At 45.2% G+C, this 16909-nt stretch overlaps 1 protein-coding gene across 15 annotated transcripts in view; it reads left to right on the top strand.

The window, feature by feature from the left end:
• The window catches only part of plekha6 (pleckstrin homology domain containing, family A member 6), a 166921-nt gene that overhangs the window by 61040 nt on the left and 88972 nt on the right, over positions 1-16909 (top strand). For 5 of the 15 annotated variants that reach the window (XM_082959142.1, XM_082959139.1, XM_082959143.1 and 2 more), the window contains one exon: positions 2484-2576. The exons of 3 other annotated variants lie outside the window; for them this stretch is intronic. Coding sequence is in view for 7 of the 12 variants with exons in the window: in XM_082959136.1 (XP_082815262.1) it covers positions 13784-13815 (32 nt within the window). In the remaining 5 variants the exon portion in view is untranslated. Of the gene's footprint in view, positions 1-2483; positions 2577-13483; positions 13816-16909 lie in introns of those variants that run through there. 7 more of the 15 variants (XM_082959147.1, XM_082959148.1, XM_082959136.1 and 4 more) reach the window with 6 other exon arrangements.

The raw sequence follows: 16909 nt of genomic DNA, 5'->3' as shown, positions 1-16909 counted from the left end.
TTCGACTTGAACATAGTAGTGTAGTTGCAAATGCCATCTCCTCTAGCTAGAACAGTGTGTTCACTACTCTTCTCTCCTGTCCTAGTGTGTAAGTGGATACTAACCAGTCTGCAGTGCATACTCACTCACCAGCGATGTCAACATCGACGCAAATCCTCCCAGCAGTTAACGTGTTTCTGTTTCCTTTAAAAAGGATTTCAAACACTACATAGGGTATAGGGTGCCATTTGGGACTCTGTTGTCACCTTTAGATCTTCATATCCTCCTGCTATCAGATACAATATTGTGTTGTCTCAGACTTGGCACTCGGCACTCAGCTGCTGCCTTTATAACTGTTGGCAAGCAGGCTGTGGTCATGTGAATCTTATTTAAATCTCAATGATCTTATCTGCCTGCGTGTGTGTGTGTGTGTGTGTGTGTGTGTGTGTGTGTGTGTGTGTGTGTGTGTGTGTGTGTGTGTGTGTGTGTGTGTGTGTGTGTGTGTGTGTGTGTGTGTGTGTGTGTGTGTGTGTGTGTGTTTGTAGGCTACACCCACGTGTAGGCTACACACACAAAAAAAATAAAAAATAAATGAGAAAATAAAATGTATGAAATGTATGCATTCACTACTGTAAGTCGCTCTGGATAAGAGCGTCTGCTAAATGACTAAAATGTAAACGTAAATACCTGCCTGTTTGTGAGATACTCTTGATGTTAACGTGTGACAAACCCAGAAACAGACTAGCCTAGTTCCCCTCCAGCCATAATGAAGTCCCATACGATGAAGTGTTTTGGAATAGATGATATGTTAGAGTAATTCATATGGTCATATTTATGTCAGCAGTACCACAATCCCATTAAAGAATCATGCAATTACCGTTACTGTATTACAGGCTTGTGTTTGACCTTGTCTACCGAGGGCGGTAATGTCCGACCCAGCTTACTACAGTAGAATACGTTTGGTACACAGCTGTAATATTTCTGTAGGCCAAGTGTCACTTAGAATAATGTTGCAGTATATGCTATGAAAGCAAACACATCATCATGTCAGAGCTGGGTAACTGGCTATCTGTTTGTGCTGATGGAAATGATGTCTTTATTATTCTGTCGTGCGGCCAATGGCCAGGCAAAATAAAACCTCCAATAGGGGATTGTTTGTGCACTGGCTTTTCATACATTCATCTGTCATTGAGGGTGAGACTGAAGGTCAAATCCTCAACCTCCACAGAGAAAGCCTTCTGTAGAGTGACAAGGGAAATAGTAGGATCTCAGAAAGTGATACTGACAGGCAGAAATGTGGTGGCAGACAGTCACTCTTTCTCTTTCTCTCTCTTTCTCTCGATTGCTCTGTCTCTCTCCGTATCTCCCTTTCTCTCTCTGAGGAGCGATACACATGTTTGCTATTAGACATTTCATTTCTCTGACAGTAGAACTCCATTCAGACCTCCGAGGCTATCTGTCATCAGCTTGATTAAGACTCCAACCATGTTATAATAACACACAAACCTGGCCTACACGGACAGGTCTCATTCCCTCTAGTCCTCCTCCTCCAACGAATGAAAGGTAGAAAAATAAAATAAAGGGAGAGAGAGAGAGAGAGAGAGAGAGAAAGAGAGAGAGAGAGAGAGAGAAAGGGAGAGAAGAAAGATCTCTAGACCTGGCACTGAGCCCCCATCCATCTCCCTGGGGATATGATGTCATCAGGGTGCGTCTGATAGATTTACAGCCCTCTGGGCACACGATAATGACCTGTACAGAAAACGCTACATCCATAACCGATACATTACATCCAGATCTGCCGGATCGTGTTTCATGACGCAGTTACGCAAACCTGCAACCTGTTTACCGAGATTAGGGACCGGTTAAAAGCCTGTGATTGGTTGGCTTTCTGTGGATTTCTGTTTATTGTTTCACATTGTGGCTGGGGCAAGGGGCTGTAAAAACTCGGAGACCAATAAATACCTTGTCACAATGTTTCTCAAGGGATTTTTCAAGGGGATCAGTTTTCTAGGGCAAGTCAGCATGCTATCATCTACAAAAGTAGCATTATCTTGTGCTTGTTATCTGGTAGTGTGTTAGTACTGTAAACAATGCTTAGCTGTATTCTGTTAGTGTATCTTGGTGAGATGCAGTGTGTACATTTATATGTGTTTTTTGAGGCATTTGTTGTACTGTGATCTGTGCCATGTTGTGATGCTACTGTATATCACATTACTGTGCTGCCCTGCATTGTGTTGTGTTAATGTGTGATTGGTAATTGTGGGGGTTGTTCCGTGGAAGGTCCAGTAAGGCCCAGTCAGCAGTCTCTGCCCAGGCTTCATTGATCTGTTTGCGGGGAGACTGAGGCCAGAGATCAATACCCTCAACAGCCTGTTGTCATACATTAGACATGGATACATTCAATACACAATACAACTAAACCCAACACTCCTCCCATCTTTCTCTCTCTCGCTCTCTCTCTTGCTCTCGCTCTCTCTCTCTTGCTCTATCTCTCCCTCACACAGTTAAATGGTGGCTTAGTGCAGGACTGCCCAAATCTGGTTCTGGTTTTCATCCTCTCCTTCTAATCAGGGACTGATTCAGACCTGGTACACAAGGTGAGTGCAATACATTTTAGATTTCTTTTTCAATTTAACCTTTATTTAACTAGGCAAGTCAGTTAAGAACAAATTCTTATTTATAATGACGGCCTACCCCGGCCAAACCCGGATGACGCAGGGCCGATTGTGCGCCGCCCTATGCGGAATTAACTACCAAGTAGAAACAAAAACCAGAAGTGTTTGTGGTTCAGTCAGCTCCGTGTATCTAATTAAGTAATTGGAGGCCTTGAGGAATATGAGAGGGAATCAGGAAGCCTTTTCATGCTGGACTGTACTCTCTTCCTCTTACACAACCAACCTAATAGGGTATTTTTCATATGTGTGTGCGCGTGCTGGTGGACTTATATGTCTGTGGAATATTTCCGGAGAGGACCCCTGTAGTGTCCCACTAGCTTGCCTACATCCCCTGAGATTTACAGATTTGTACACAGAGATTGCGGTTGTGCCCATGTTGTAATGGATTTAGTCTTATCTCTGGGTAATGTACTGTCTGTTATTCGAGAACGGACTGACAAATTGATTTTTGCTGCTTCTCTCAAAATTGTATTTTTATGAATCTTATGCTAGTTACAATGTTTCGATATGGGTCTTTGCCAGGTTCTGGGAAATAACATCTATTGGGTACTCATTACCAAACTTCCTCCTCCTCCTCCTCCTCCTCCTGTCCTCTTCTCTTCTAGTCCCTGGCCCTTCCTGTGTGATGTGGTTAGGGCCGTGGCCATATTATGAAGGCAGAGTAGATGTTACATCACTCTGCGACAGAGTTTTTACTGGAAATCTTTGTTTACTGAAGTGTTTATATGATTCATCATTTGCCTACCGTATCATTAGCACCAGAGCACACAACTCGTAGTTATGTTGTAGGAGTGAGAAGGGAGTTATGCCGTTTCAGGGCTTACATGTTTGATAGTCAGAAGGCTAGCTCTGCTCAGTTGTTATCAGAGACTCACTGGCAGATAGAGAGTCTAATGAAGGAGTTTGAGGTTTGGGAAACCGACCGAGTCGCTGCGCCCCTGTGCTGAACGTTTGCCAGCTAACTACCTGCCAACAGGTAGGAGCGGTCACAGAATGATCCCAAGACAACTCAACCGCACGTCCAAACTCTTCCCTCTGGTTCCCTATCAGAGAGCTAGTCTGCCAAGTGACCTGACGCTGTATTAAAACAGACAGCTATGCATGACTTAAAAATAGGTCTTTATAACAGAGTATTGCAGTAGTAGTGAAATAACCCTATGTTAGTTATTGGAACGGGCTTGTAGGTACATGCATTGATCCTGCACTTAGGCATACTTCTTTTGTTGTACACGTTTTAGTGTTAACTTGGATTAAAGTAATTAGCAGTGGTAAGGACTATGAAACTCCCTGTACTTACATACAGGTACCTGGTACAATATGATTAAGCCAGATTTTGCCTACAGTACGTGAGGTAAAGCGTTTCCATTGAGGCTTACACAGTAATGTGTTTTTAATAGATTGCGCATGAGTACGGTGAATGACAGAGGCTGATATTCATCAGAAACTCCAAATGAGCAATTTAACATTTTTGATGAGGAATACTAAATTCTTAATGAGCAATTCCAAATTCTAAATGAGTAATTCCAAATTACAAGACCCATTACCTGTTGTAGAATTTCTCCTCTAGCTACGCTTTATATCCAGAGCCACCCACCCAGCTCTGACATTCTAATCTGAGGTGCAGTCTAGCTCTAGTTTCTCTACTTCTGTCTACATCTCTGTAGGTTCGATAAGGATTACAATACCCAAAGACCATTCTCCTGCTATATATAAAATGGAGTGATCAAAAATGCATGGAGAAAATCTCTTATAGGCCATTAACTATTCATGAGACTGAATATTCATCAATTCACACTGAGCGAGGAGACATTATTCAAGAAAGCCATTTGACAAAGTAAAGCATTAATGCTCATATGAATAATTCAATTAGGACATTGAAGACGAATAGAAAATAAGGGGGAAGCCTTCGTCTCTTTCTCACGCACAAAGAAAATGTGAGATATTTCTGGGTACAACTCAGCATCGACTTGCTTGTAAACATTTAACATTTGAGAGAGGCTTTGAGAAAGGTATTCAAAGAGTTTGTGAATGGTTGTGAGGTTGACAACAGTATAACTGAAACACAATTATCTATATGAAGAATTGGATAGGAGTAAGAGGAATTATTGCATTTTGAGTTAGAAAGCCAATCCGCCCACACACACACACAAACTCTGACTCAAATTGTACTCTAGGCCTACTGTATACTCTCTCTCTCTCTCTCTCTCTCTCTCTCTCTCTCTCTCTCTCTCTCTCTCTCTCTCTCTCTCTCCTCACCCACTCGCTCCTTGTGTTTGTCTCTGAGTGATAATAGAACTCTTCCTCCTCCTAAGGCTGCTGTTAACACACTGACCCTCTGGCTGGCCCTGACACGTATGTGTGTGTGTGTGTGTGTGTGTGTGTGTGTGTGTGTGTGTGTGTGTGTGTGTGTGTGTGTGTGTGTGTGTGTGTGTGTGTGTGTGTGTGTGTGTGTGTGTGTGTGATTGGAGATACTCAAACATAGTAGAGAAAATACATCCATACAGTGTCCACGCAGTGATTTTTGTGGCACTAACGTTATTTAACTAGCTCTTAAGGTACGGGATTATCCTCTACATTCGAACACTGTACATGATAGAAGAACAACTGACACACGTACCCTGCTCCACCCACCCAGCATTGCTACTATATCCTTTGGGTTTACGCCAGACATATCGTTTTGCGTTCAGGCCAAAAAGTTCAATTATGGTCTCATCTGGCCACAGCACCTTTTGCCACTTGGCCTCAAAATATACAATGTGCTTTTTGGCAAAGCTCAAACGAGACTTGATGTGGCTTTTTTTGAGGAGTGTTTTTTTTCTTGCCACCCTCCCATAGACGCCAGATTTGTGGAGCGCTTGTGATATTGTGGTCACACGCACACATTGACCAGTCTTTGCCATAAAGGCCTGAAGCTCCTTCAAATTCGCCATTGGCTTCTTGGTAGCCTCTCTGACCAGTCTCCTCCTTGCCCGGTCAACCAGTTTGGAGGGACGGCCTGATCTATGCAGGGTCTGGGTGGTGCCATACGCCTTCCACTTCTTAATAATGGTCTTAACTGTGCTCCGAGGGATAGACAAAGCCTTTGAAATCTTTTTATATCCATCCACTGACTTGTGCCTTTCCACAACTTTATCTCGTCGATCTTTTGAAAGTACCTTTCCACCCATAGTGGATTCGTTGCTTTGAATTGCACTACTAAGCAGTGGAGTCCTCCATGAACAACTCCTTTTATTATGAACTAATCAAAGTCACTACAATTGATCACAGATGGAAGCCAATTAGCTTGATTTGTGATCTGGAAGGTGGTCGGTTATACCTCAGCAAGTTTGCAATTGCAATTCTAAGGGGGGTATTCACTTATCCAAATAGGGTATTTTACTGTTTTAATTGTAAATAATCTTCAGAGGTTTCTTTGTTTTTTTTCACTTTTCACTTGGATATTGTGGGTTTCTGTGCGTACATAAAGCCAGAAAATGTCACATTTTATGTGTTTTCATCTTAGGCTGTAAGGTAACAAAAGGTGAACATTTTGAAAGTGGGTGGTGACTTTCTATACCCACTGTATATGGAAAAATCTATGTAATTGAAATAAAAGTATAATATATATCTCAGCCTGGCTTTCTGCATCAATCCCCAATACATCTCTTGTTTCATCTGTGTTGTCACACACACGCCAACACGCACACACACATTAAATACAACCTAGGCAAAGCAGACCGATACATCAGCAACCCAGTCACTTAACTATCTCAGGTTAAGTGTGTGTGTTGCGTAATACAGAGACTTCCTGATAGTAGAACACCTTCAATCCATCAGATTATAAATGTCCAAGCCTCTGCAACCTTAGGGAAAAACTGCCATTAGGAACGGATGGTGGACATGAAAAAATAAATGTCTTACACGGCAAATGGTGACATTCACTGCGTGAAAAGGCACATTTATGGGGTCGAACACTCCAGTGCACAAGTCCGAAAACGTACCGTTTCTGGAAACGTGTCCAGCAGTGTTTGGCCCTGCACACGTCCCGTAAATCTCTAGTAAAGAACCACTTTTGTGCACAGACGTATATATGCCCCGAAACGGTTCCGTAAACCACCAGAAACGACCACACAAGTCTACCCACTTACTAGGATACATCTTGAAATTCCAGTACACGTCTTTGACACTTACATTTTAGTAATTTAGCAGTTGCTCTTATGCAATACATCTCTGTCCATGTCTGCCCACATCCCTCCCATAAATGGCAGTAAATACTAATGCTAGTCATTGCTAGCTTGCCTTAGTGGCTGGTATGTTAAAAACATAATTAATTATAAAATGAATGAATGAATTTCATTGAATTAGGAATTCATGAACGTCACAGAAGATCCCACCACAAAAAGACCAAGCAGCGTGGTCCGGAGCAATGGACCTGGGAAGACATCCTGGACGGCAAGGGATCCTGGACATGGGAGGAGATCCAGGCCGGATGGAATCGCCTCCCATGGGAAAAGGTGGAGGCAGCGAGAGCAGAGCAGCGACGAGATGAGGAACTAGCACGTCAACGACGGAAGCACGAGAGGCAGCCCCCAATTTTTTTGGGGGGGGGCACACGGGTAGATTGGCAGAGTCAGGGTGGAGACCTGAGCCAACTCCCCATGCTTACCGTGGGGAGCGAGTGACTGAGCAAGCTCCGTGTTATGTGGTGATGCGCACTGTGTCGCCAGTGCGCATTCACAGCCCGGTGCGCTCTGTGCAAGCGCCCTGCATTTGCCGGGCTGGAGTTAGCATTCAGCCAGGAAGGGTGGTGCCAGCTCAGTGCTCCTGGTCTGCAGTATGCCTCCTCGGTCCAGGATATCCTGCGCCGGCTCCGCGCACTGTGTCACCAGTGCGCATTCACAGCCCAGTGCGTCCTGTGCCAGTGCCCCACATTTGCCGGGCGAAAGTAAGCATCCAGCAAGGACGGGTTGTGCCAGCTCTACGCTCGAGACCTCCAGTGCGCCTCCACGGCCCAGTATATCCTGTGCCTGCCCCACACACCCGGCCTCCAGTGAGTCTCTCCAGCCTGGTACGCCCTGTGGCAGCTCCACGCACCAGGCTGTCAGTACGTCTCTTCAGTCCAGTGAGACCCGTTCCGGCTCCACATACGAAGCCTCCAGTGATGATCCATGGTCCGACACCTCCAGTGATGATCCATGGCACGAAGCCTCCAGTGATGATCCATGGCACGAAGCCTCCAGTGATGATCCATGGCACGGAGCCTCCAGTGATGATCCATGGCCCGGAGCCTGTAGTGATGATCCATGGCACAAAGCCTCCAGTGATAATCCATGGCCCGGAGCCTCCAGTGATAATCCATGGCAAGAAGCCTGTAGGGATGATCCATGGCCCGGAGCCTGTAGGGATGATCCATGGCACGGAGCCTGCAGTGATGGTCCCCAATCTGGAACCTCCTGAGACGGCCCACAGTCCGGAACCTCCAGCGACGTTCCCCAGTCCGGAGCCTCCAGCGACGTTACGCAGTCCAGAGTCTTCAGCGGCGGTCTGCAGTCCAGAGTCTTCGGCGGCGGTCTGCAGTCCAGAGTCTCCGGCGGTCTGCAGTCCAGAGTCTCCGGCGGCGGTCTGCAGTCCAGAGTCTCCGGCGGCGGTCTGCAGTCCAGAGTCTCCGGCGGCGGTCTGCAGTCCAGAGTCTCCGGCGGCGGTCTGCAGTCCAGAGCCTCCGGCGGCGGTCTGCAGTCCAGAGCCTCCAGCGGCGGTCTGCAGTACAGAGTCTCCTGCGATGATCCACGATCCAGTTCCGACGACGACAATCCACAGTCCGGTGGTACAAAAGCGGAGGGATCAGCGGGTGGAGCGGGGGCTACGCCCCGAACCGGAGCCGCCACCATGGGTAGATGCCCGCCCGGACCGTCCCCTATAGGTTCAGGTTTGCGGCCGGGAGTCCGCACCTTTGGGGGGGGTACTGTCACGCCCTGACATGAGAGAGACGTTTTATTTCCTCTAGTTTGGTTATGTCAGGGTGTGATGTGGGGTGGGCAATCTAGTTGTTGTATTTCTTTGTGTTTGGCCGAGTATGGTTCCTAATCAGAGGCAGCTGTCTATCGTTGTCTCTGATTGGGAATCATACTTAGGCAGCCCTTTTTCCCTCCTTCAGTTGTGGGATCTTGTTTTTGTACAGCTCAGTGAAAGCATGCTGAACGTGATGTTCGTTTTCCTTTGTTTGTTATTTTGTTTAGTTTTCTGAGTTAAATAAAAAGTAAACATGAGCACTTACCACACTGCACCTTGGTCTCCTTTCTACGATGAACGTTACAATTAGCATGCAACCGTTAGATACACATTTCATAAAAAGTACACTTCTAAAATACATCAATCAAATTCAATCAAATGTATTGATAAAGCCCTTCTTAAATCAGCTGATGTCACAAAGTCCTGTACAGAAACCCAGCCTAAAATGTCAAACGGCAAGCAATGCAGGTGTAGAAGCACGGTGGCTAAGAAAAACTCCCTAGAAAGGCCGGAACCTAGGAAGAAACCTAGAGAGGAACCAGGCTATGAGGGGTGGCCAGTCCTCTTCTGGCTGTGCCAGGTGGAGATTATAACAGAACATGGCCAAGATGTTCAAATGTTCATAGATGACCAGCAGGGTCAAATAATAATCACTGTGGTTGTAGAGGGTGCAATGGGCCAGCACCTCAGGAGTAAATGTCAGTTGGCTTTTCATAGCCGGTCATTCAGAGTATCTCTACCGCTCCTGCTGTCTCTAGAGAGTTGAAAACAGCATTTCTGGGAAAAGGTAGCACGTCCAGTGAACAGGTCAGTGTTCCATAGCTGCAGGCAGAACAGTTGAAACTGGAGCAGCAACATGACCAGGTGGACTGGGGACAGCAAGGAGTCACCAGGCCAGGTAGTCCTGAGGCATGGTCCTAGGGCTCAGGTCCTCCTAGAGAGAGAGAGAAAAAAAGAGAGAAAGAGAGAGACAGAGAGAGAGAGAAATTCACACAGGACACTGGATAAGACCGGAGAAATGCTCCAGATATAACAGACTGACCCTAGCCCCTACATTTTATGATTACTTAAAAACCTCTCCGCTAGCGGGACAACTTTCGGTAGAACTGGAGGGCGCGCAATTCAAATAAATAATCATAAAATGTATGGATATTAAACATACAAGTGTCTTATATCAGCTAAAAGCTTAAATTCTTGTTAACCTCTCTAGGGTATGTGGGACGAAATCGTCCCACCTACTCAACAGCCAGTGGAATCCCGTGGCGCGATATTCAAATACCTTAGAAATGCTATTACTTCAATTTCTCAAACATATGACTATTTTACACCATTTTAAAGACAAGTCTCTCGTTAATCTAACCACACTGTCCGATTTCAAAAAGGCTTTACAACGAAAGCAAAACATTAGATTATGTCAGCAGAGTACACACCCATTTTTCAAGCTAGCATATAATGTCACATAAACCCAAACCACAGCTAAATGCATCACTAACCTTTGATGATCTTCATCAGATGACACTCCTAGGACATTATGTTATACAATACATGCATGTTTTGTTCAATCAAGTTCATATTTATATCAAAAACCAGCTTTTTACATTAACATGTGACGTTCAGAACTAGCATACCCACCGCAAACTTCCGGTGAATTTACTAAATTACTCACGATAAACGTTCACAAAAAACATAACAATTATTTTAAGAATTATAGATACAGAACTCCTTTATGCACTCGCTATGTCCGATTTTAAGATAGCTTTTCGGCAAAAGCACATTTTGCAATATTCTGAGTAGATAGCTCGCCATCACGGGCTAGCTATTTTGACACCCACCAAGTTTGGCCCTCACCAAACTCAGATTTACTATAAGAAAAATTGGATTACCTTTGCAGTTCTTCGTCAGAATGCACTCCCAGGACTTCTACTTCAATAACAAATGTTGGTTTGGTTCAAAATAATCCATAGTTATGTTCAAATATCCTCTGTTTTGTTTGTGCGTTCAAGTCACTATCCGAAGGGTGACGAAGGGTGACTACTTAAAAATGCATCACCTGGCGCGTTTCGTGACAAAAAAAAATCTAAATATTCCATTACCGTACTTCGAAGCATGTCAAACGCTGTTTAACATCAATTTTTATGCGATTTTTCTCGTAAAAAAGCGATAATATTCCGACCGGGATACCCTGTTTTCGTTCAAAGACTAAAAATCTAAAATAGACTCTTCTCGTGCACACGCGCGCCAGTCTCATTGTTCTCTGATCGACCACTTACCAAATGCGCTACTGTTTTTCAGCCATGGCCTGCAAAGTCATCATTCAACGTTCTGCCGCCTTCTGAGAGCCTATGGGAGCCGTCGGAAGTGTCACGTTACAGCAGAGATCCTCAGTTTTCAATAAAGAGAGTGTAGAATGCCAAGAAATGGTCAGAGAGGGCACTTCCTGTAAGGAATCTTCTCAGGTTTTTGCCTGCCATATGAGTTCTGTTATACTCACAGACACCATTCAAACAGTTTTAGAAACTTTAGGGTGTTTTCTATCCAAATCAAACAATTATATGCATATTCTAGTTTCTGGGCAGTAGTAATAACCAGATTAAATCGGGTACGTTTTTTATCCGGCCGTGCAAATACTGCCCCCTACCCTAGAGCGGTTAATCTAACTGCACTGTCCGAATTACAATAGGCGTTTAACATTGTTTCCACCAGCACAGGTTTCATAAATTCACAAATAGCAATTAAATATTCACTTACTTTTTTGAAAATCTTCCGCTGATTTGTCATCCAAAGGGTCACTGCTACAACATGTAGTGTCGTTTTGTTAGATAAAATCCTTCATATCCCAAAATGACAGTTTAGTTGGCGCCATCGATTCGAGTAATCCACTCGTTCAACATGCAGAGAAAGGAATCCAAAAAGCTAGCTCTAAACTAAAGTCAAAATTCATTTCTTAATCCTCAGGTACCCTAAAATGTAATTAAACTATAATATTTAATACGGAAAGAAGTATGTTCAATAGGAAAACGATAATAGCAGGCTTCGCGTCCTCTTCGTCGCGTGCGCATGGACTGATTTCCAAGTCTGTATCCCAATACTAAAACTCATCCTCGTTTGTGAAGAAACAAGTCTGAAACCTTGAACAAAGACTACTGACATCCAGTGGAAGCCATAGGAATTGCATTCTGGGAGCAGGTTTGAATTTTTTTCCCTATATGTTCTAATGGAAGAGCATGGGCTTTCAAAAAAAACAATTTCTGGTTGGTTTTTCTTTTTAGATGTCATCTCTAGACTTTGAAAAGAAACCAAACGTATAAATGCTACAAACCTGAAAACAGGATAAATAAGGAGACACAGAGAGTTGGCTTCTTTTCACTGGGCTTCTCTTCCAACAGCCTGTGAGAGTTGAGAATTTACGTAATGTGCACAGTCCGGATTATTTGAGGTACATATGTGCATATCACTAGAAATAAATAAACAGTAGCAGCAGCTTATGTGATGAGTCCAAAAAGTTAGTGCAACAAGGGTCAATGCAGATAGTCTATGTAGCTATTTGGTTAACTATTTATTTAACTATTTAGCAGTCTTATGGCTTGGGGTAGAACCTGTTCAGGGTCCTGTTGGTTCCAGACTTGGTGCATCGGTACCGCTTGCCGTGCGGTAGCCGAGAGAACAATCTATGACTTGGGTGGCTGAAGTCTGACAGTTTTACATTTTTTTTTAATTTTTTTTAGGGCCTTCCTCTGACACCACCTGGTATAGAGGTCCTGCATGGCAGGGGGCTTGGCCACAGTTATGTAATGGACTGTATGCTCTACCCTCTGTAGCACCTTGCGATCGGATGCCAAGCAGTGTCCATACCAAGCGGTGATGCAGCCAGTCAAGATGCTCTCAGTGGTGCCGCTGTAGAACTTTGAAGCTTGAAGCTCTCAACCTGCTCCACTATAGCCCCATTGATGTGAATGGGGGCGTGCTCGGCCCACCATTTCCTGTAGTAGTCTATGATCAGTTCCTTTGTCTTGCTGACGTTGAGGGAGACAAAGGATCTGATCGTATTAATGCATATTTGGGAAGTTACTATCCCAGAAATTCCCTTATCACGCAAGTGTTCCGGGATGCACAAAAGTCTACAGGAGTCCGCACACTCACATTGGGAAATTCCCACCCATGACCGTGTATCTTAAATTTCACAGGAATAGGCCAGATCTGATTTCACACAGAAACGCTGCTTTTCATGCAGTGATTGTGAACTTTTAATATGGCCGCCCCTCCCGGGGCCCTTGGCTCTGTGCTTTAATGCTGAGCTTGTCTCTTTGTGAAATATGGATCTAATTATGACACTATGAGTGACAGAGAAGCTACATCTCTCTATTAGGGGGAGGGAAGGAAAGGAGTGGAGGAGAGGGGGAGAAGGGAGAAGAGGAGAGGGTGGGGAAGGGAGGGAGTGGCACTGATGTGCTGGCTGTTATACCTGAATGGCAGACGACATACGTCCTTTGTTTATCCTCCACTCACTACCCCTCCAGCCGCTGCATCCCCCTCTGCTGTTCCCTGTGGAACAATGCTCATGACTCTCCCTGCCAGACCTACACCAATGCTGGGGATCATTCAGACCTCAATCTGGGGCCCGGCAGGACGCCACATGGGTCTCTGTTATACCCTCTCCCCACTGGGAGAAAACAATAGCGAGGGAGAAGGATGGAAAGATAAAGAGAGAGTGAGGGAGAGATAAAGAGAGGGAGAGAGAGAATGAGCGCGAGATAGACAGCCAGATCCTGGGACTGAATAAGCTGAGCCTTGCAGTTCTGTTAGGCAAGGGAGCATGAGAGAGAGAGAGAGAGCAAGAGAGAGAGGAGGGAGATGCAATGGACAGTGATAGAGAGTGGGTGAGTGTGTGAGAGAGAGAGGAGAGAGAGAGAGGCTGGTTACAGCATGCGTTCTCAAGGAGAGAAAGGAGGACAGCAATTACTATATCCAACACCCCTACAGCGACAGCAATAAAGCGGCTTTCTCCTGGCAGTGTGTTAGCTAGCCAGCTGCTCCCCTCTCTTTTACTCTCTCTTTCTACCTCTCTCTCATCTCTCTTTCTATCCCTCTCTCCCTCTCTCTCTTTGTCTGTCTCATCTGTTATATGATTGATCCGGTGAAGGATGCTGAAGTTCCGCGCGGACCGGAGGGTGAGGTAGGTAAGGGGACAGCGAAGTAGCCGAGTCTGGGGGAGGTGGACTTCGCTGGGGCTGGCTGGCAGTGTGTTGGTGGGAGAGAGAACCAGAAGCTGGAGGTCAGAGAGGACTGCAATGCAGTGCTGCTGGAGAGAAAGAACAGGGAATCTATTTTATGGCTTTTATTTGGCAGTTGTGTGAGGCAGGGACTGATACAGGAGATAGGATATGTGTATAGGAGTGTGTGTGTGTGTGTGTGTGTGTGTGTGTGTGTGTGTGTGTGTGTGTGTGTGTGTGTGTGTGTGTGTGTGTGTGTGTGTGTGTGTGTGTGTGTGTGTGTGTGTGTGTGTGTGTGTGTGTGTGTGTGTGTGTGTGTGGGGCTATGGCTTGACTTTCATGCTAGTGTGAGTAGCCTAGCAGTTATGGCTAAACATTGCTACCATATGTTTACCCTATATAACGTGAGGGCAGTGATTGGAACTGGTCCATTGTTTTTCTGGTCATTTTGTAGTCTAGTTTGTGGTTATATTAAGGACACTGATGTTACCGTATGCTGTTTAGCCATTTGTTTTTCCATAAGCAGAAGCAGGCAGCGACGTAGTCTCTCTCTATATAGGTTTGTAGGTTACGCATGAACAGGCATGCTCAGTCGCCGGACCCTCTGAGACCAAGTCACACATACACGCACACACACGTTTGGACCCCAGGAAGAGTAGTGGAAGACTACAAAAATAAAACACACACACACAAACACACACACACAGGTCAGCAGCAGTTGTCCCAGTGCCCAGGCAGGCTGTAGGTGGTTTGTCAGTGGTTTGTTGGAGGTTTGTTATGGTTAGCTGCACACAGGCAGAGGGGTGTGTGTTTTGTCCCTTTGGTGTCAGGAGGTGCATGCCTTCTGCCTGACTGTGCTCTTGGCTGGCCACCATCATCCTCTCTACCTATCACTGTGTGTGTGAGTTTGTTTGTGTATGTGTGTGTGTCAAGTGTGTGTGTGTGTATACGTGTGAGTGCCCAGTGTGTGTCCAGTGTGTGTGTGTGTGTGTGTGTGTCTGTGTGTGCAAATGAGTATGGTTGTGTGTGTGTGTGAGAAGGAGGATACACAGCCTCTCTGCATGGCAGAGTCTGGGCTAGATGCCACACACATATTATTATCCAGTAGTGCGTAGACCCAGAGCCAGAGAGAGAGAGAGCCAGGCTGTGGGGGTGGAGGTGTTCGGCCCTGCCTTACATAGAGCGTTGTTCTTCAACCCTGGTTCTGGAGACCCCCAGGGTAGTCAGGCTTTTGTTCCAACCCAGCACCAAAACATCTGATTCAATGAATAAACGAATCATCAAGTCGTTGACTAGCTGAATCAGATGTTTTCAGTGCTGGAACAAAAGCCTGCACAAGCTCTGGCCCTAGGAACAGTGCCTTAGTGTAATGTACGGCAAAAGACTACCATACAGTATGCTGTCTGTCCTCGTTAAAGGGTCAAGGCCCTATTTAGTGATTTCTAAAAACCTGAAACTTGGACCTGCTATCTACAACCTAAAATGGTTCTTTGGCTGTCCCCATAGGAGGACCCTTTGAAGAATCCTTTGTGGTTCCAGGTAGAACCCATTTGGGGTACATGTAAAACCCTTTCCACAGAGGGTCCAACGTGGAACCCAAAATAGTTCTACTTAGAACCAAAAAGTGTTCTCCTATTGGGACACCTGAAGAACCTTTTTGGAACCCTTTTTTCTCAGAGTGTCGGTGGATCCCTGGGGCTATACCATGGACCATCATTGATCCCCACAGTCTTCCTATGTCCTTTCTCTGTGTCTTGGGCCTAGAATATGTGTCCTCTTAGGCTGTAAAACTACTAGGCTGGCTTCCCTAAGCCTTGGATGAGTAAAGAGAGAAGCTTTCAGATCATGGACTAGTACAACACTCTGGTGCAATCTAGAACCAAAAAGGGTTCTTCAGCTGTCCTCATAGGAGAACTCTTTGAAGAACCCTTTTTGGTTCCAGGTAGAACCCTTTAGGTTGCAGGTGTAACCCTTTTGGGTACCATGTAGAACCATTTCCACAGAGGGATCTACATGGAACCCAAAAGAGTTATACCTGGAACCAAAAAGGGTTATCCTATGAGGACTGCCTCAGAACCCTTTTGGAACCCTTTTCTCCCAAGAGTATAGTATATCTATAGTTAAGAAGGGTGTGTTCCTATAAACATCTTTCTGACTTCAGGCCTTTCCTCCTGTCCTAACAATCTTACCATCCCCTCCTTTGATAAGGCCCTCATGTCTGTAGTCTTTCTTTCAGACTTGCAGCAGGGGAATTCCACAGTCAGCTTTGAGCACACTCCTGTATGTTTTGTAAATTCGCTTAAGAAACAGTCCCTGAGATCAAAAGTTATTCACTGTTATCTTTCACTATACAAAGCATTGTCAGTTTAACTCCCGTAATTGTACATCTATGTGTACAAGATGTGTGTGTGAGCATGTATGTTTTGTCTGTGTATGCATGTGTGATGTGAGTGTGCATAGGTATGCATGTAAGTATCTTCATGACTGTACATGACCGGGAGATAAAGGAGAACAGGCTCATTGTAATGGCTGGGATGGAATAAATGAAATTGTGCAATAATTGTCTTGAGTATCTTTCCATCCATTCCAGTCCCACCATTACGATGAGCCTGTCCTCCTAAATCTACGCCCTCTAGCCTCCTCTGGTTTGTGTTAATGTCAGCGAACCAGGTTGTGTTTGTAATGAATCCAGTCTACAGTGGGATTGATCAGATGGAATATTGAATAGAGTCTAGTATAGCTCTGGTGAGGAGAAGGGGAGGCAGGGTACCACACTGCACCACTCCACCTATAAAACCACAGCTATTTACGACTGGTTAGATTACACGGTGCAGCAGAAACAGGAAAGACGTGCACACACCAGCCCTTGCCTCAGCCCACAGCGGGTGTAAAATCAATAGCAGGGAAGGGACACCAACACACCGACACACAGATCACAGAAACACTTGTACATCCAGACAAACAGAGAAAGCCACACCACACCACTCCAGGCATGGACTTATTCCCTATATAGTCTGTCTAACTGAGTGCAGACATAATGTTTTAGCGTGCTGTCTG

The sequence above is a fragment of the Salmo salar genome, chromosome 12, assembly GCF_965601325.2.
Source record: "Salmo salar chromosome 12, fSalSal1, whole genome shotgun sequence".
NCBI classification, from domain to species: Eukaryota; Metazoa; Chordata; class Actinopteri; order Salmoniformes; family Salmonidae; genus Salmo; species Salmo salar.
This window is presented reverse-complemented; position numbering and strand designations above follow the sequence as displayed.